Source organism: Selaginella moellendorffii, unplaced genomic scaffold, assembly GCF_000143415.4.
Source record: "Selaginella moellendorffii unplaced genomic scaffold, v1.0 SELMOscaffold_28, whole genome shotgun sequence".
Classification (NCBI taxonomy): Eukaryota; Viridiplantae; Streptophyta; class Lycopodiopsida; order Selaginellales; family Selaginellaceae; genus Selaginella; species Selaginella moellendorffii.
In genome coordinates, this window is record NW_003314289.1 from 233892 (window position 1) to 252843 (window position 18952).

Here is an 18952-nt window from a genome sequence, read left to right on the forward strand (position 1 = left end):
TCAAAGTCCCTTGCTTTGGTTCAAAATTATAATTGTGTGGTTGGTTTGAGCATTTTGGAGTTATATCCGAAGTTACAACTAATTCACTGGGATTTTATAATTGTCTAATGTTTATGCCATTGCTTTCGGTTTTATTTCAATCATGGTTATTAGCAACTTTATTGGTGGTATTGTGGAAATTTTAGATTTTTGTGGGAATATATAATTGCCTAATAGAAACTCCAAATGTTCCACTTGACTTAGTATTATTGGCCTCTATTAATGTGAATGCTCGAAATATAAGAATAAATATATTAGGGGTTTAAACATTTGCTTATATACAAGAATGGATAATCTTAAATGAACAGTCCATATGCTTTAGTACTATATTTAATATATTACCTAGATAGGGTAATATATGTATATACATACATATATTTATAAACTTTACAGTGGCAAAATTTTAGATAAGAATTTATTGTTGCAATAAATAATAGAGGTTTCATTTTTAACTATTGTAAAATTACTTATACAAAATAAACTCATTATTAATTGTATTATTTTATTTTCTATGGTTTAGGGTTTCTAGCAGGGAAGAAATGGGACGGGGAAAAACGATGCGACGCCAAGGGAGGGACAAGCGCTGCGCGTCGTCGCTCGTGTAAGATTTCGTATGTTCTAGGCTGGATCTCTTACTTGCTCTCCGCAGAGACGAAGAATTCCAGCAGCCTACGACGTCTGCCGCACCAGGCAAGTGTCCATTTCTTTGCGGTGCTCAAGATTTGTGTGGGTTTAAGATCCCGAGGATGATACGGGGAAGAAGAAGAAATTCCCATTCCCTCTTGCTATGTGGGTAAGATTGCGTCTTTGTTTCATTCTCTTTCCTCAACTTACTTGACTTTAAGGACTTTGAGCAATGCGACCCGAGAAAATGTACTGGGAAAAAACTCTCTCGTTTTGGCTATGTCAAGGTGATGGTTTCTGTCATTCCCATGCGATGTTTGTTTTTTCTTACAAGTTTTTCTTCTTCTTCCTCGCTCTAGGAACTTCGTGTACATCAAAGATTTGCTGGTGTGGTTTTGAGGTGAGCACTGCAGCAATTTTTGCTTTCCTTCTTTGCGAAATTCTTTGCGTGGTACTGAAAGTTTTCGAGCAGTCCTGTGGGGCAAAAATGTATATCGCAGGAGGATGCAGCACTGGTCGAGGAGCGTGGTCTTGCGGTTATCGATTGTTCTTGGGCCAAGCTGGAGGCCGTGCCTTTTGGCCACCTTCGAAGTGGCTCAGCCCGTTTATGTAAGTTATTTCCTCTCTTTGTTCTCCAGATTTTTTTCTTTTTCTTGTACATGCAGTGCCATGGCTTGTTGCTGCCAATCCAACAAATTATGGCCGGCCTTGCAAGCTATCGTGCGTAGAAGCTCTTACCGCGGCACTGGTTATTTGGTACGCCTCCCTTTTAAAAAAAAAAAAAGATAACTCGCGCTAATAGGATGCATGCAGTGGAAAAGAAGAGCTGGGTACAGAGCTTCTGAGCAAGTTCAAATGGGGCCATGGGTTTCTGTCGCTCAACAGGTTCCATCTCTCGAGTCTTGACTCATTCAAATGGAATTCGATTTTAATTCTCTTTCTGTTCCTTTTTTGTTTTTCTTGCAGCAAGCTTCTCAAACAGTATGCAAAGTGTAAAAACAGTGGAGAGGTCGTGGCAGTACAGAATAGCTGGCTTAGCAGCTCCGAGAAATCAGGTCTGCAAATCTCTCTCTTTCTCCAGCTGAAGGATAACCCCCTCCCTGCTTTCATCCAGAGAAAAACCAAGAACAAGATCAAGAGCAAAGCAGCGACAATGACGACGAGCTCCCACCTCTTCACAGGAACATGAACCGCGTCGACTCCGATGAAGAACCGGACACCGAGAACGAGACAAGGGACGACGAAAACGAAGATGCAAACAAAGCAACTAAGCACATTTCCTTACAGTGGCAGAGCCTCTCTGTATCGGAGGAGGTAACGTTTTTTCGTTTGCTTTCTCCCTTTCCCGTGGCAGAGACTCACGTGTTTGTGTACTTAGGACGCGAGCAAAGAGACAAAAGCGCCAGGCCACTGCTCATAAAAATTCGGGGCGACAAAAGATCCAGGTGATCTTGTTTATTCAGACATTCATGATTGTAGCGAAGATCTTCAGGAAGCATACGTGAGCTCTCGCACAAACTGAGGACACTGGATGCGAGAGTAAGGCATGCTCCGGGAATCAGCGCCAGGCTCGTTGTAAATTCCAACGTACGCAGCACCACATGAGTTTACTCTGGTGAGTTTCCTCGAACGCGAAGAAGTGCTGCTTGATCGCTTGATCCCCTCTCCCGGTTTTACTGCTGCTGGTGGTGGCGATTCCCTCGACTTGAAACGAGTGAACTTGGCGCGGATTTTCTTCTTCCAAGAGCACGGGAACAGACCTTTGGGCCACCACGCTCTCCATCGAAACTCCATTCTTCTCAAGCTCGATTTGTGGCGATTCCGATAGCTTATCAGTGTCACTTCTTGTTGCGCGTCTGCTTCCATCCTACCTCCCTCCCTTCGCTTTCGAGTATAAAAACTAGAAAAAAAAACCTTCCTTTGCACTCTAAGTAAGCATTACAATCAAATTTTACGCAAAACGCAATACAAAGCAAACTAAAGTAACTAAATTTGATTTAATAATAACAATAAAATGTTTTTTAAAACTTGCAAAAATATAAATTCCGTTGCCGGGAATTGAACCCGGGTCTCTCGGGTGAGAGCCGAGTATCCTGACCGACTAGACTACAACGGATATTCACATGAGGCATCTCTTCATCCAGCTTCAAACAAGTCATTCCTTTCGTCGAAGATAATCAAATACGTAAAATTACCCAAAGAGAAGTGGAGAAAGTGTGCAAGTCTCGATATATAACTTATATCATCGTACTTTCTCTCAAACTTTGCAAACAAAAGCTTGTGCTGCTGGAAGAAGAACAAGAGTAGAAAAATAACGAGAGAGAGAGAGACGAGAGAGAGCACCACCCCAGCTGTAGAAGAAGACGATATCTCCGCCAAGCGCCTCGAAAGCCAAGCGGCGGTTGTTTTTTAGCAGCGCTTACTACTTCTTCACGACTTTGCCACCGCTACCGCCTTGGCTGCTACTTGCGCTTCGGTCAATGGTAAGTAGTATATGTTGGGCTTGGCGCTCGTCTTCTTGAACAGATCATCGAGAGTAACCATCGGCTCAGCCTCTGCAATGGAGAACGATGCTCGTTAGACGAGAAAGGAAAACGAAAAGAACAAAGAGGAGCTCACCTCGCTTTGGTGGTGGTGCTGGCTTTTCCTTGTGCGCTGGTGGAGCTACAGGCGACACCGGCGTGTGTGGAGACGGGAAAGCTGATCCCCCAGTAGTGCATCCCCGAGGGATGGTCACGGTAGGCTTGTCATTGCTGCCACTCTCAACCTTGAGCTTCACCTCCTCAGGCTCTACAAACTCTGCCACTAGCTGTTTCCCCCCTATCACAGGCCACTTCAGATTGTGCAGAGCATTTCTTGTAGCTACTGCTTCGTCTACAGAGGAGTACTGCAAGAATGGAGAAACAAAAACGTAAGCACAAACTCCAGGGGAAAAAACCAATGCACACGCATACCGTGACATAACAGTGCGTTTTGATCTGATCCATCCAAAAATCTGTAAAGTTGCCTGTGTCTGCAAGAAGATCTTTCAACGCCTTGAGGGTAAAAGGGCGCACAAACCTGTCAATTCTCAAAGATGTTGTGGGATTCTTATCTGAAGGTGACACTGCAAAGAACCGGGAGTGACTAAGTATTGTATTGCTGCGAAAACGAAGACACTTACCAATACGTCCGTTGTTGGCTGCGTCTGATAGAGGAGACACAACTGATCGGGCTGGTCTGTCAGCTAAAGGCCTAGTACCGACGGAATTACCACCTGCAAGATTAGAACCATCGTTAACAATCAAGTCTGGCGATACTTTAGGCCTTGTCTCAACATCTGCCCCCATATTTTTCCCTGAATTCCACCTGCGCTGCCTCTTGCTCTGATCTACTTGCTGTTCGCCATCTGCAAAGAAAAAGAAAAATGAGTGACACACATTCACGACAGAAAAGAAACATTCAGGCACTTACTGTCTTTTCTCTTCAGTCCCGCCTGGGCCTCAGCATCGACATCCATGGCTTTCGAATCACCGTCCACATTATCCATACTCTCCTTGTCACTGTCCTTGATCTTCAGGTCTTCCTCCACACTGTCCCTGTCCTTGGAGTCTTCCTTGTCATCTTTCATCGCTTCGACGACAATCTCTTTCTCATCCTCCACCGCGTCTTTCAAGTCTTCGACGGCCTCGTTCATATCCTTCAAGGCCTCCAGAGTCTCATCCTGAAGGACGCTTTCGTTCTTCAAGTCCTCCACACTGGCTATCTCCTTCAAGCCTTCGTGCAGCACATTCTGGGTGGCGGCAAGGACATCCTCCACACTCTCGGCCTTTGCCTCGACATCCACTTTGATAACCACCTCTTCAGTCTTCTCCACGACTACAAAGCTCTCACCTTTAGCAAGCTCTTCCACCACGGGCTCTCCTTCGAGCTTAATCCCCTCTTCCAGCCCTGTGGGAGTAAGACCCTCGGCTGCCACAGCCCCTCCTTCGAGCTTAGCTTCCTCCTCCAGCATAGGAGCGGCCATGGATGGCATCTCCTCCACGACCTTGATGGTCGTCTCTTCCACAGTCACCACAGACTCCACCATCGTCTCCTCGGGAGCCGGCTGGTTCAAGTTCGTGACATGGACAGTCTCTTCCATCACCGTCTCCTTCACGAAAGAATCCATCTCACCCACATTGGAAACCTCGTCAGTCGTGGTGGTGACAAGAGTCCCTTCCAGCACAGAAACCGTCTCCTCCGCCACTGGAGCCGGAACGTCCATCTCCTCCTCCGCCACTGGAGGCGGAACTTCAATCTCCTCCTGCGCGGCCTTCACCGCAATCGCTTCCTCCTGCTGCTGGGCTTGGGCCTGAGCGCGAGCCATCGCCTCCGCCCTGACATTCTCATCCCGCAGCGCGGATTCCAGCCGCTCCACCAGCTCCTTCTTGAGCCCCTTGGGGCTCAAGCCGCGCCTTTTCAGCTCCTCCTTGAGCTCGGTCACCTTGAGCTGCTCGGGCGTCTTCATGCTCGCTCGATCGCTTGCCGCCTCTCTTTTTCCGCCCTAAAGAAGCGCTGGATCGAGGCGCCGGATCAATGCGTCTACCTCTGGAGTGCCGATTCTTGCCTGCCGGATTCACGTCGCCGCCCAGCTCCTCGCACTCCTCACCTCAAACCCTAGGCGCTCATCGCAAAATGGGAAATTAGGTCAAGAATCGGCAAGGCCCACTGCCCTTAAAGCATGCCATTTCCACTGCGACTTTCGCAAAGGTGTCCTTAACTAACGAAGCGAAGATAAACGGCCATCAAGAAAGGATTGCTATTCCATATTCCTGGGAGAGAGAAAAAAGAGAGACCTTGGAACACCTACATTAAAATTTCTTCTCCAGCGATACCCTGTTGTAAGCTTTTTCCTTTGTTCGTCCGTAAAATCCGATGCTCTCTATAAGATCACGACCACCATCACCACCACCATCACTGGCTCTTCCAGATACCAAAAGATCTTTTTTTTTCTTTTTTGCTGCTGTTGCTGCTGTCCTTGCTTTATCGAATCGCTCAAACCATCGTCGTCACTTCACTTCAATCTCTGCTGCTAAGTACTGCTGCGCACTGCTGCTGCTGCTGCTACGATAAGTTTTGCCTCTTCATGTCCATGGCAGCGCCCTCTTTGAGCATGTCCTTTGCGTCGGTCTCCATGCCAAGCTTTGCCAGAGCCGCGGCTTGCAAGTAGAAGGCAGTGGGCCACTCGGGGTGTACGTACTGGGCTTGCATTGCGTCTCGGAGCGCTGCCTCAGGTAGCTCGCTCAGGAGATACGCCAGGCTTCTCCGTGCAAACACTGTCGGTGATACCATGGTGCCAACGTCCACAAACTGTCAAGTAAAGCCGACCTCAGTTCCAGAAGCAAAAACGAGAGAAAGAAAAGAAACAGAGAGAAAGGTACCATACCTGTGTGTAGCAATCGATGGCAGACTTGAAATCCTTGTCCCGGAAAGAGGCATCGCCTCGCTTTCGTGAATTCAGCACGTCTTGCATTTGCTTGGTCCACACTTGGAAAGAGAGCTGAAAGAGGAGGAGGTATTATATCATATCTCGGCAAATCTCTGGAGGCAGAGAGAGGAAACTTACTTCATTGTCGGTACCCTCGTCGTCCTTGTACCCAGTCTTGACGAGAATCTCGTGAACTGCTGTAAGGTCGTTTCTCGAGCATGCCTCGCCGAGAGGGGAGAGAGCAAGCGGGGGCAGCGTTTCTCCCCGAGGGATTCCCATCAAAACATACGAGGGGACCTGGAAAAGCGAAAACCAGAAATGAGTATGATTGCAGTGCACGAGTTTTAAATCAGATTTACGTCTGCCTGCTTTTGAAGAGGCAGAAGAGCTTGAACTAGCATTTTAGCTGTCGGTCTTTCACGAGGTTCGTACTGCAAGCATCGTGACGCTAACCGCACGAGCTCGGTTCCATCGTCGTTGGAAAACTGGCCTTCCAGGTATGAGTCCATAAGCATCAAAATGTTCTTCCCACGTATCAAATCTAAAGCCTGCACACATGAAGAAGCACAGGATTACAAACTCACAAGCTAAGAGGAGCTTTGAATCACTTACGTGGCTTGGAGGAATGTGCTTCCCGCTAAGAAGATCCAAGAGAACAGTACCATAACTATAAATAACACTCTCGGGTGTTACTCTACCTGCAAACAGAAAACAAAGCTTTGAATACGCAAGGTGACAAAGGCACGAGAGCTTTACCTGTTCGCAAGTATTCAGGAGGTGTATATGCCAAGTTCGTGCTATAGCTCTTGCCGTCTCGGCTGTTCTTCATCAGACCGAAACAAGAGAGGCGCGGATCACCGTCCTGCAAAACAGCTGCAGTTAATGCATACACTAGGAGGGAACGAAAAGGATTAAAAAGCACCTGATCAAACAAGACCCTGTACGCATTCAAGTCGTGATATAAACGACGGTTATTATTGCTGCAATGCTCCAGTGCCTGTGCAATGTAGAGAGCCACTCTCAGGCGCATGCTCCATTGCATAGGTTGCTTTTCCCCTGCAGAGAGAAGGAAATGAATGCATGAATTCGCCGTTTTAAAGTCAGGAAAAAAACCCGCAATCTTACAGTGGAAAAGGTGCTTTGTCAATGTGTCGTTCGGCATGTACTCGGCGACTAGCAACCTCTCATCACCTTCGCAGCAGCATCCAATCAAGTTAACCAATCTCTCGTGCCGCACTTGCCCGACCCCAAACGCCTCGTCCTGGAAGTCAAACCACCAAAACGAAGTTAACAAGTGCGCTCATTGAAAACAATTGGATTCTACCCAGTACCATGAATTGTCTCGCGTCGGGCCACGCAGTTTTCGGGAACTTCTTCACGGCAATCCATCGATTCTGATCTAGCCTGCCTTTGTACACATGATTAGGAGCCTTATCGCCGCTTTCAGACACTATGTAGTCCGCACTAAACCCATTAGTCGCCTCCCTAAGCTGCTCGAAAGAAAATTCCCTGAACTGTGGCACCGCATCCACATCAGGCTGTCGACCATTCTCTGTAAAAAACAGAAGGAAAGGGGGAAAATTAAAAAAATAAAAACATCCACGCACCTAGCCCAGGAGTTTCCGGTTGAGGAGCTTCTTCGGCTGGAGACCCTTCCTTGGATACTCTGGAGAAACAGCAGCCCATCACTAGAATCCCTCCAAAACACCCAGATTCCTTGCTCGCCAGCTACAACGCCCCACTGTTACTACCAATCCCTGATCGATCCGGGTGCCCCATTGCCGGCTTATCCCCCGTGAGCTAGAGATCCGGCCGCAATGCTTCTCCCAGCCAATGCAACCAGCTTGTCTGTGGTAGCCTCATCGAGAATGAGACAAATATCACAGCTGGAGCTTTAGTACCAGTGTGTCAGATCACTTCCCCTTCTCAAACCCTAAGCTCCTGGAGCCAAGCGCGTTGCAATCCCCGATCCAGCCGAAATATGTGAGATCATCGACCGACTCCTCCAAATCCGCCCCCGCGGCAGCGATTTCATATCCAAGAACCTCCTCCTGCTCCTCGCGAGCGATGGAATGCATCGACCGAATCCATACCTGTCGATGGAATCCCTGCTCGCCGCAGCTGAGTTCTCGCGCCAGCGCCTAGCAGCGCCGGATTATTGCCTCTCCCCTCCCCCTGCCGCGGCAATAAACCCTACTCCGCCATAGCAAGCACAGTGTATGGAGATTGAGAGAGGAGAGAGAGCGAGAAAGAGAGAGAAGGGAGGAGAGAGAGGGGGGACAAGTGAAAAACATTAAATGAATGAGTGAAAATGGCCGTAACGATCATTAGCTGGACATTTCGAGGACCGTCCACGCTTTCAATCGGCTCGTCATTCCGCAGCGCGCGCCACATTCCCCTGCCATTCCGGTGCGGAAGACATCGGCAGCAACATTCCGGATCGCCACGGAATCTTACGCCGTATGACATCACCGCGAGAACGCGGCGGCATATTCCGGCGGTATTGTGCCAGATTTTAAATCGGGCATTGTCCACGTGGAAATATATCAGTGGCGGAGATGTGCCACGTCGGCAGGGGCTGTCGGAAGAGACGGGCTATTTGGGCGTGTGAGTGTGAAAAGAGGTTGTCAGGCCGGCCACGTGCCCCTGCCCGGATGCCTGGCTGGCAGGCTGCCCGCCGGGCTGGCCACGACGACCCTTCTTACCTTGTTGACTGGGCATTTTGCGACCATGTGCAAGCATATGCCGATCAAAATGCGCAGTACAGTGGTATTCAATGTGTAAAAAATTGGCTAAGGGCATTTTCACTCAAGCAACTGGATATTTTACTGGATATGTAAGAGTATTTTACACTATGGCAATTATATTTATAATAGGAAATGACAGTTTCATTTCATAGTAACAAAATGATAAGTTTACTTTTAACTCACTCATAATAAAGTGGTTTAAATGGTGAGGTCTCTCTCGGGCATTTGCTCAAAGGTAGTTCTCGCGTTTTCTATCTGACCTATCGTCCATAGCTGATAGGAGTGAATCCTCCGATACGGGATTCAGCTGTGGCATGGCATTCGTGGGATTTCATGCTGCATCTTCGGCAAGAGCGTTAGAGCTGGGAAACTGTCCTGGGGCAAAGAAAACTTACGACCGAATGACATATGCCCAGATCGGGCATATCGAAGAATCCAAAGAGGTCTTGTGAGGAAAGCCAGGGAGCGACGTGGTCTCCTGGAATGCCATGCTAGCTTCTTTCTCCGGTGCTGGACGCCTAGAAGAAACAGAGTGATGTTTGCTGCTACGCCTGGGCCCGACTTAGTCTTTTGGACTTTGCTTGCTGTGTATGCCCAGAGCAGGAGCAACAAAGCCGCCAAGAAAACTTTTGAGTAAGAGATCTCGGAGCGTCGAAGATCTTGGAAGCGTCCCTATACTGCCACAGGCAGCGTGGAGCTCCGTGGTGGAGATACATGTTATTTTAACCTAATCTACACACACCACTTGTGCATGGTCGATCTCCTCGGCCTATTTCGACAAGGATAATTATTGGGAGGCACAACAGCCTATCTCTCTCCTTGCAACTCATGAGCATCTTGCATGAGAGGTAGTTTGTGCCGCCCAAAATCGGGGAATGATTGAAGGCGTGGAGGTATTTTTACAAAGGCATTAGTAGACCGGTGGTTCTAGAAGAACGAGGTGGCAAGGAGATGCGCAAAGATACTCAAATGATGTCTGGGGGATTTGGGTGCGGGCATTTGTGGTTGGAGCGCTCGAATGGGCGGAGTTATGAATGTGACTGAAGCGCTAGTAGAAGGCTTTTTGAGGTTTAAGCTGTGAGTTACCTAGAGAACTTTGGGTTGCGAGGGTGGGATTTCTCCAAGGCGTGGTAGTATTGATTTAAGGTGTCACGGTGTGAGACTTCCCAGCTAAACGCAAAAAGAATTCCAATGAAAACTCCGAAAGAGAGTTCAGTCATGCTTCGGTGGCTGTTTTTCAGCCGAAGATTAGTGCGTAGTTGTGCCTTTGGCCGATGCTTTGCATAACCCGGAGAATTTGCCACACGTGGACTAGGTGACACGTTCAATCGTCCGGCACAAGTTAGGGTGCCGAAATATAGTGAAAAATATATAATTTCTGGACATGAACTAGAGTATAAATGTTGTAGTAAAAGGTTATGAAATAGGACTCTTTAGTTAGAAAGAACAAATTTTCAATCTAGTAGAGAGGTAGAAGAGTCACAAAGGAGGACTAGCCTGGTATATCTGGCAGATCAGGGCTTACATGTGTGCGGGATTTCATGAACTTCAGGGGTATAGAGGTGCTGGTGTCAGGAACCTGATCTAAAGTTCAGATCTCCAGCAATTAGTTCTAAGAAATCTATGCTGCATCGGCATCAAAGCACTCTGGACACACATACAGTGGCAATTCTGCCTAACTTCAGCGGTGAATTGGATAAAGACCCACAGCTGCATGTGGAGACTGTTAAGTCGTTCTTAGTGGTGATGGCATACTTCCAGTTGTCTCTTTCAGGACAGGCACTCTTTTGGCAGCTCACTATTACGCAACAATAGGCATTTCATTTCAACGCATTCACAAAACTTTTCTTGACTTATTTTGAACCACCAATAGTAATACAAATAGCTCATGTTAGAATAGGTTATCTACAGCTAAACCATATTCAAAGGTCAATATCCTATTTCATTCTCTCTTTTTCAAGCATTGGTGGATTTTTTGCTTGAATCATTTGCATGATTCATAGTTACTCTTTTTTTTCATTTATTTGTTAAATCCTCCTCATGATGATATTTGTATAGAAGCAATAGATAAATTTGATAGCATTAGTAGTTTTTTGAGTTGGAAACAAAACTCAAGAAGAAATGAACTTATGGATTACATTGGTTTTTATATTGCTTATATCATTAAAAAAAAGAAGGCAAAAATTAAGAAAAGTATTTTAAAAAACAAGACCAACTAATCAAGTGATTGTAATTGACAATAGTTCAAAGATGATTTGGTAAAGGAGATTTGAAACATATTTTTTATGGAAAAATGCATTATATACCCTATATATAGAGGGATAACCAAGATTTAATAGACCCTAAGAGAAAGACTATAGTGACTAGAGGGTGGGCTAAATATGATTGTGGATGATCATTCTTTAACGACGACAGAATTGCCAAGTTAGGATAATAGAATAAAGAAAAAGCCTTACAATTAAGTGAACACCTTTTTATTCAGTTGGGTTAAGGTGTAAAGGATAAAATTTTAACATTGGTATTGGAGCTCAATTTAATTTTTATGGCTGACAAGTGGGGTAAGAATATTTTAAAGGAATATTCAATATAATGGATCTAAAGGGAGAACTAAGGATAGTTCAGACCTAAAAGAAGAACTATAGTGACCGGAGGGTGGCCTAAGTATGCTTGTTCAAATGATCATTCCTTGACAAAGGGAGGATTGTTATACACCACATTAGGATAATAGAACAAAGAAAGGGCCTTACAATCAAGTGATCCCTTTAGTGATGCAAGGAATAAGATCCTAACATTAAGAATTTATTGTTTATTACTTTAATTATAATATAAAGTGTTTCATTATTTTTTAAATAAAATTTACTATAGTTGACTGCTAAACTATAATCTAAATTTATGAGATAGAACCCTTTATTACATCAAAGTTTTTTTTCTATTCTTCTAATGACTCTTTGGAATATAACAATATCAAACTATATATAACAAAAAAATTCAATTCATAATTTAAGAGTTTTGATTTTTATAAGCTTTGTAGCAAAGGCAATATTTACAAGCTTCCACTACCTTATCAAATATACAAACATCTATATAATTTTGGTTATTATGTGGTAAATTTTATATACTTACAGAAGATGGAGAGGTAAGATTGAATTAATTAAATTAATAAATTAATAAATTCTTATTAAATTCATTAAATTAATTCTTAATTATATCTCTACTCTAGTATAAAAGCCTTTTTATCTTTATAAGCCTTTTGTGGTATAGACAAATGTGATTTATATTATTATTTGCTTTAAGTTGGGTGTCCTATGATCACTATTACGAATGAATGACAACATTATCTATATAAATCAAATTTTTATTTGAATTCAAACCATTAGTGTTTCTAGAATTTTAATCATCAAAAGAAATTTCAAGGAAACTTTTCTTATTGGCAAAAGTTCTTATAGAAGATGTATATTAAAATTGGTAAAAGCATAGAGATGGCAATAAAGTGGTTGATACTTTATATAGGATAGTGAATTTTATTTCATTCGTGAAGCTATCAAGTGATCTATTGAATGAGCTTAAGAAGTTTGTTGACTTTGACTCCTTTACCATTAATGTGCACATGAAAGTTTTATTAAAGGATATCTCTATAGATTTGAAATGTGATAAATTTGTGTCATTAGAGATATGAAAAAAGGCATCCTAGTGAAAAAGGGACATATGGTGGTTCCTTATGTTGATAAACTCATCAAATAAATCTTAATTAAGTGTTATGATGTGCTAATTACTAAACATCTAGACTGATGACATATATGTTAATAAAAAAGTATTTCTTTTGGCTTGGAATGAAATTTAATTGCTAAGAGATCAAAGTTGATCATCAAAATTTTATTAGCTTCTATCATCCTTTATATGTACCCAAGAATAAGTAGAATAGCATCTCAATATACAATATCATTAATTTGCCTAAAACTTTTTAAGGAATGAATGTTATTCACTTCTTCCTAATGAAAACTATAATTAAAGATTTTAAACTTTCTTAATTATTTATAGATGAGTTATTTAGTCTCTAGGATGGTATTATAAATGATTGAAATCCCAACTTTATATCTAAATTTTAACAAATAGTCTTTGAGAAGCTAGAGACTAAGTTAAGTAGAAGTAGTGGTGTGCATCCACAATCAAATGGGTAGACACTAGCATGATTCAGCATCTCATGATTTTGAGTTAAAGAATATGAATCAAATGTTAAAAGATATTTTGAGGTCTTTTATGGAAACAAAAAACTCTTGAATTTGAACTTCCCGATATGTCATCTAGCCTAATACTATTTAATCTATTGACACTTAACCCTAAGTATACCAATACTCTTAACTAATTGGAAAAGAGGCTACACTTTTGTTAATGGCCCTTTCTCTTTATATTTGAACCTTTATAAATTATGTTTTGACTTTTTTTCCTTAGTTACTTACAAAAATTTGACTCTACAAAGTGCATGAAAGAAATACTTGCCTTTTCTTTAATTTTCTTATAATATCACTCAATAATTCATTATTTGTATGTCTTAATTTATGATGATGTATAGCTATAAACCAAGATCTCTAATTTAGCTTTGGTTTGAGTGCCTTATACTTTTAATTTCTTGGATGATATACAAGACAAGCTTGAATTAGTTAAGACAAGCTCAAGAATAAAATAAAAGATAAGTTTATGGGCATTGTCATCATCTAGAGTAACAAGATTTTTCTTAAGCTATTAAATGCATAACAGGCTTTAAAAAAAAGTGGCAATATTTAGTTTAATATTATAGGTCTTGGACATTTTGCTGCATATAAGGATCTTATTTACACTTATGACTTATCAACTAATTTGAAAATTCATCTAACATTCTATGTGAGTAAATTTAGAGTACTCTAGTGATGTTATGAATCAATTAATCATCTAGGTCCTAGAGATTAATATTGAGAAAGTTTGTCTAGCTAATATTCTTGCTCAAAGGTTAGTAAAAATAAGTTATAAAACAATTCATGAGTTGTTGGTTCAATTGAATGGTTATTTCATGAACAATGTTACATGAGAAGTAAAAAAGAGAGTGTTTAGTCCAAGTCCGGCCAGGGCAGGCAAAGGCTGCATGTGTGTGTTTTCACCATGCGTAGGCTTCACTCAGCCGCATAATTTGAGCTATTGCTTTATTTATATTCTCTTGTTTATATGACTTTATTGTCATATGAGAACATTATATTGCTTTCTTTCTTTCATAGCTATTTGTCATAACATTGATGTTGTCATTCACACATCTTTTCTCTATGACCATAGAGTCTTGAACTCTCTTCATGTAACACTCATTTAGCTTCTCAAGCTTACCATCCATGATAGGGAGGTGAAAATGACACAAACTATAGGAACACTTATTAAGGATTTAGAGTTGTTTGTTTCAAGTGTATCACATTTAAAAAGAATGAGCAGATTTGAGTTATAGTTGATAGGTTGACTAAATACATGAGGTTTGTCCCTCTTAAAAGTACTATTATTGTTAAAAGAGTTATAACCAAAGAAATATGTTAGTGAGATTTTTCCTACTCATGAATTACCTTTGGATATTTTTAGTGATTATGATACAAAATTTACTAGTGGATTTTGGAAAAATTTCTTTCATGGTTTAGATACTACTCTAAGTTTAGTAGTGGTGATCATAGATGAAGAAACAGAATGTATTACCAAGTTTTTGAAGACATGTTATATACTAGTATTGTTAAAATTAGCTAGTGTAGTGGGATTAATTTATACCTTTGGCAAAATTTGCTTATAATAATAGCAAGCATAACAACATTACTATAACACCATTCTTTGCTATGTATGGATGACATCCTTGACTAATTGATCTTGGTATTTATTAGGTAGATTCTCTGGATATGAATATTGATGCTCATAATTTGGTAGCTAAAATAGATAAGATTCTACGTGATTGTTGAGGCAATCTTATGAAAATTCAAGATTGTTAATAATGTTATACCAATTAGCATAGAAGCTTTTGTCATTATCATATTAGGTGGTTTTTCTATCTACTTTTCTAAAGACTTCCATTACCTCTTTATGAAAAGGAAAAAGTGATAAAGTTTCATATTATTATATTAGGCCATTTGAGATTATTGAGAAAATTAATAACATGGTATATAAGTTAAAGCTTTCAGTAGGTGTGTAAGTACATCCAATTTTTTATATGAGTCAACTTGAAAGACTAGAGTAGTATCAAAAGACTTATGATCATCTTTTACATTTAGTGTTGCTCTTTAACCACCTAACTCTACAAAATAGTTCCACCTCTTTATTATTGTTGCGAATGTGACTTTAGGTATCGAAAGTTACCTGTCGGTTAGTTCTTTCGGATATTCTTTCCTTACTGCCACGACGGCAGGAGGTCGGTATTGCTGGACCCGTTATCAGTTCCCACTTGAGCTAATTGAGAAATTGGTCATTGACCGTGTACTTAAATTGGATAAACATAAGGTAGGAACTCTTATGTGTTTCTTGCTGAGCATACTCAGCCCGGTTTGAGAAACTCCTATCATTGGCTTGCACTTGCTAGTATCAAGAACCCCTGTGATATTGAGCTTGGTCCCTCAATAATCGCTAGATGATAGCTTACCGTGTCTGCCAAACACACTCGTTATCATGCCCTTTGTGTTAGTTTCATTCCGGTCCTAAATGTTATTTATGGAAAGTGTCTAGATTTGCTCATTTGGCATATCTACAGAATGTAGAGATTAGCTTGAACACAATGATGTTCATCCCATGTCCAAATTCACATTCTAGCGCCATTCTGTATTTAGTAAGTTTTGAGCTTGTCCTAGAGACTAACTCCTGATACTAAGGGAGGCTTGGGGTGAAAGCCCAAAGCGTGTGTTCCTCAAGGGGGGAGGGGGGGGCAGGGGTTCCAAATGTATAGTAGGGATAGTGGGTAGGTCGAGCATGGTCGACCAACTTAAGGCATAGTCTAGCTTTCGCTTGTGTGCCTGTCCTTGTTTTGCATCCGGCTTGGGTCTAAGCCCAAGTTCCATTCCATACTAGCTGGTGGAGTACCCCTATCCTTACGTTAGGCCACCGGTATGTTGAAATAGCGCCAAACTCTGTTTGGCTCCGTTTTGCATGCCAGTCATGACATTGGGATGCTGATTGCTCTAGGACTGTTCCAAGTTGCTCTTGGCTCCTGTCCCTTCACTCCTTGGGCTATATGCTCGAGAGTTGCTTCATGGTTCGGTTCCATCACTCCCTGGCTCTATGCTTGGGAGTTTGGCACCGTTCCTTCGTTCAGTGGCCCAAGGCTCTAAACCTCAGGTTCCACACCACGTTCCTTTGGACACATGGCATGTAACATGTGGCATCTGTCACATGGCATATGAAGGTTTAGGTTCCACTTTGTGGTATTATCCTATGGTAAATCACCATAGGATAAAGGGTCAAAACCACGTGCACTACAATTATAATGCATAGTGAATGTATTAATATTGCTTTGCCACTAGCTTTATCATATTGTTACATCACTAGCTATAGTTCAATACACCTTCTATGTTGAATACAATATATTTCACCAAGTGTAATCTAGAGCATTTAAAGCTAGTGAATTTTGTTTGTGTAATTTTTGCCTTTGATTTTGATAAGTTTTGACATTATGTAGGACATTTTTATAAGCGACTAATTTTTCCATTCTACTTTAGTCACTTAACCACACCTCCAACCACTTGGAGGAGTCTCATTCACAACCTCCATAAATCCCATTCAAGACTTGGGACTTGCTAGCCCCGAGAATGGCATCTATGCCACTCAACATTTGCACTTGGTCCAAGTGCTCCACGTGTCCAATCCCATGACCGACACTCAAAGGTACCACCGACATGGCAGCTTGTCATGCTAAGGCCATGCCCAATCACCTTTGCCACACTGGTAGTCCAATACCACATGCATCCCAGTCTTGGCTCTCCAAGACTAGGCAAACCATCCGTGAGTGGTCATCTCAGATCCACTCCTTAGCATCCTTAGGATGCCCATCAACAAGGGGAATAGCCTTCCCCAATATCCCTCTGTCAGTCCCTACTAAGTCCCTTTCTGCCCCTAGCCGTGTTTGCCAACACTGCCACTGGATCGAGGCCCATAGGCCCGACCACTAAGTCCCACGGTCCTCTGGGACTTCCTCACCATACGACTGTGTCTTTGGTCACTACCCCAGAGCACTGCTCCTCTTCCTTTCCACAGTCTGGGCCTTTGGGGACAACATTTCGGAACACCGTGGCCTTACGCGAGCCACCTGGGTACTCTCCCGGCCTTCCGCCCTTGGGTGCTCTAGCCATGGGCTTAGAGTGAGGTTCTGTTGAGCCACTCCTGGTATCCAAGTAGGTAGTGCCACCCACACTTGGACTGGGAGCATCGGCCAGTCGATCTCCCGGGGGAACTAGAGCCAGCTCTTGAACACTTCACCAAGCTACCCCGCTCGTCGGTCCGTATTCACTCTAGTCTTGGACTTCCCAGTGGTCAGTTCATCACCCAACGCTGGGTCTGGCCTTCCTAGGCCAAACTGGCCTTTCCTGCCCAAACTGGCTCCACTGCAGTCCTCCCCCTTACTATACTTTTGGAGCTCACCAAACCCCCCAGGGTCTGGGAGATGAACGCTTTGGGCTTTCACCCTTTCAGACTTGAACTTGGACTCGGACTCGGACTCGAACTCAGACTTAGACTCAGACTCGGACTCGGACGCGGGCTCGCTCTCGGCCTCCGCCTCGGTCTCGGTCTCGGTCCCGGTCTCAGTCCCGGTCTCAGTCTCGGTCTCGGTCTCGGTCCCGGTCTCAGTCCCGGTCTCGGTCTTGACCTCGGACTCCATCTCGGATTCCATCTCGGGTCCATCTCGGACTCCATCTCGGACTCCGTCTCGGTCCATCTCGGACTCCATCTCGGACTCCACTTCAGACTCTATCTCGGTCCATCTTGGACTCCATCTGGGACTCCACCTCGGACTCCATCTCGGACTCCATCTCGTGTCATGTGTTGGTCCTTTTGGGTCCCTTTTTGGAGCCTCACTTATTGCTCGCTTCGTGCTTGTTCCTCGAGCACTTTGTTGGGAGTTCCACTCCCGCTCTCGACCTTCCAAGTCGGAGCTTTTAGTCCAAACGTGTTACGCTCGTTTGGCTTTCTCTTCGGCCACTACCACGTGGCACCCTTTCCAGCTCCACTTTGGGGCCTAAGGATTTTGTGTCTCACAATTTTATCAAGCGTAGGCCATCTACAATTTTTCATATGCTAACTCAACCAACTTATTTTACAGAGTTAATATGCTTATTGGATGTTGCAATTACAAGTCTTTGACTTTGTCATCCTAACTGAGAATGAATACATATTATCTAATGACCTTTAGTATCACTTTTGTTAATTGTTCCTCTTGACTTGGTTATGATTTTTGAGACACCTTATAGTGGTTTATTATCCTTGTTATACAAACTACTAACAATTTTATGAGAAGATTTTTTTCCATCCCTATCTCAACAAGTAAGATATCCACTTTTTCAAAAGATAGTGAAGTTTCTTTTGGTGGTTGATAATTTGTACCATTACTAAGAGGATGGCATTTGTTAGTTGCATTGACTTAGATGAATCTACAGTTATACTCCAAGCTATACATGACTACAATTGTCATTATGCAGTTATAACAACCAGTAGAAAGGTATTTATGGCCTAATCGCTAATGTTTGATTTGTTAAACACTTGGCTAGTAATTTGAGATGGTCTATATTAAAAATAAACATCCACTACATTATAGATTGAGGTAATTTCTTATGTGGCAATAGACTAGGACATTACAATAATTTTATCTATAGTAATTTTTGCTAGTACCATGCATCATTTTATTTGATCATGAATCTTATTTCCTTGGTTTAGTGGTGAATATCTTAATTCTGAAGCTCAATATCACCCATTTAAAATTTAGTGCTTACTTGCCTCAAAAGAATAGATAAATAAAGATTATAAATAAGTTTGTAAAATAGATTCTCTAGAAGTTAAAAATTATAGAATAAGAATGTTATAATGCCAAATATCCATCTCAACATATAATGTAATTCCC

General features: G+C 42.7%; 3 protein-coding genes and 1 non-coding gene across 6 annotated transcripts; 1 reads left to right on the top strand and 3 right to left on the bottom strand.

Annotated features, from left to right (window-relative positions):
• Nucleotides 1-511: 511 nt before the first annotated feature.
• On the top strand, nucleotides 512-2624 carry LOC9630623 (ribosome biogenesis protein TSR3 homolog). 2 transcript variants are annotated; one of them, XM_024680687.1, is made up of 12 exons: nucleotides 512-640; nucleotides 689-729; nucleotides 777-832; nucleotides 885-950; nucleotides 1023-1063; nucleotides 1136-1272; nucleotides 1329-1419; nucleotides 1477-1548; nucleotides 1630-1718; nucleotides 1778-1977; nucleotides 2042-2108; nucleotides 2156-2624. In XM_024680687.1, exons 1-11 carry the CDS (start codon nucleotides 579-581, stop codon nucleotides 2081-2083), a joined length of 897 nt encoding a protein of 298 aa, XP_024536455.1. In that variant the 5' UTR covers nucleotides 512-578; the 3' UTR covers nucleotides 2084-2108; nucleotides 2156-2624. The 2 variants fall into 2 exon arrangements, with proteins under 2 accessions (XP_024536455.1, XP_024536454.1); XM_024680686.1 differs by having other exon boundaries at nucleotides 2042-2617.
• An 82-nt stretch (nucleotides 2625-2706) lies between these two features.
• TRNAE-CUC lies at nucleotides 2707-2779 on the bottom strand. The gene has a single exon. It is a non-coding gene; the product is annotated as a tRNA-Glu (tRNA).
• A 46-nt stretch (nucleotides 2780-2825) lies between these two features.
• Nucleotides 2826-5338, bottom strand: LOC9630032 (SAFB-like transcription modulator). Of its 2 annotated transcripts, XR_002992994.1 has the most exons (6): nucleotides 4117-5338; nucleotides 3827-4051; nucleotides 3724-3769; nucleotides 3618-3676; nucleotides 3283-3550; nucleotides 2826-3218 (listed from the first exon to the last, which is right to left on the bottom strand). XR_002992994.1 is itself a non-coding variant. In XM_024680508.1 (5 exons), exons 1-5 carry the CDS (start codon nucleotides 5150-5152, stop codon nucleotides 3094-3096), a joined length of 1806 nt encoding a protein of 601 aa, XP_024536276.1. In that variant the 5' UTR covers nucleotides 5153-5337; the 3' UTR covers nucleotides 2826-3093. The 2 variants fall into 2 exon arrangements, 1 of the variants encoding a protein (XP_024536276.1); XM_024680508.1 differs by having other exon boundaries at nucleotides 3618-3769; nucleotides 4117-5337.
• Nucleotides 5339-5421: 83 nt separating this feature from the next.
• On the bottom strand, nucleotides 5422-8385 carry LOC9630624 (serine/threonine-protein kinase BSK5). Its single transcript, XM_002975623.2, has 10 exons — nucleotides 7720-8385; nucleotides 7444-7664; nucleotides 7238-7373; nucleotides 7035-7168; nucleotides 6869-6974; nucleotides 6725-6810; nucleotides 6472-6660; nucleotides 6251-6409; nucleotides 6071-6184; nucleotides 5422-5994 (listed from the first exon to the last, which is right to left on the bottom strand). The coding sequence occupies exons 1-10, from the start codon at nucleotides 7796-7798 to the stop codon at nucleotides 5749-5751; spliced, it is 1470 nt and encodes a 489-aa protein (XP_002975669.2). The 5' UTR covers nucleotides 7799-8385; the 3' UTR covers nucleotides 5422-5748.
• Between the last annotated feature and the right edge of the window lie 10567 nt (nucleotides 8386-18952).

Bases quoted from the DNA above. Each gene is read 5' to 3' on its own strand.
- LOC9630623 (XM_024680687.1), top strand. From the start codon at position 579: ATGGGACGGGGAAAAACGATGCGACGCCAAGGGAGGGACAAGCGCTGC. The intron at 641-688 runs GTAAGATTTCGT...TGCTCTCCGCAG, and splicing joins CGCTGCGCGTCGTCGCTCGT to AGACGAAGAATTCCAGCAGC. The intron at 730-776 runs GCAAGTGTCCAT...TGTGGGTTTAAG, and splicing joins TACGACGTCTGCCGCACCAG to ATCCCGAGGATGATACGGGG.
- LOC9630032 (XM_024680508.1), bottom strand. From the start codon at position 5,152: ATGAAGACGCCCGAGCAGCTCAAGGTGACCGAGCTCAAGGAGGAGCTG. The intron at 4,052-4,116 runs GTAAGTGCCTGA...TTTTCTTTGCAG, and splicing joins GGGACTGAAGAGAAAAGACA to ATGGCGAACAGCAAGTAGAT. The intron at 3,219-3,282 runs GTGAGCTCCTCT...TCTCCATTGCAG, and splicing joins AGCACCACCACCAAAGCGAG to AGGCTGAGCCGATGGTTACT.
- LOC9630624 (XM_002975623.2), bottom strand. From the start codon at position 7,798: ATGGGCTGCTGTTTCTCCAGAGTATCCAAGGAAGGGTCTCCAGCCGAA. The intron at 7,374-7,443 runs GTACTGGGTAGA...TTTGACTTCCAG, and splicing joins CCGACGCGAGACAATTCATG to GACGAGGCGTTTGGGGTCGG. The intron at 6,410-6,471 runs GTAAATCTGATT...TCGCTTTTCCAG, and splicing joins CTCTTCAAAAGCAGGCAGAC to GTCCCCTCGTATGTTTTGAT.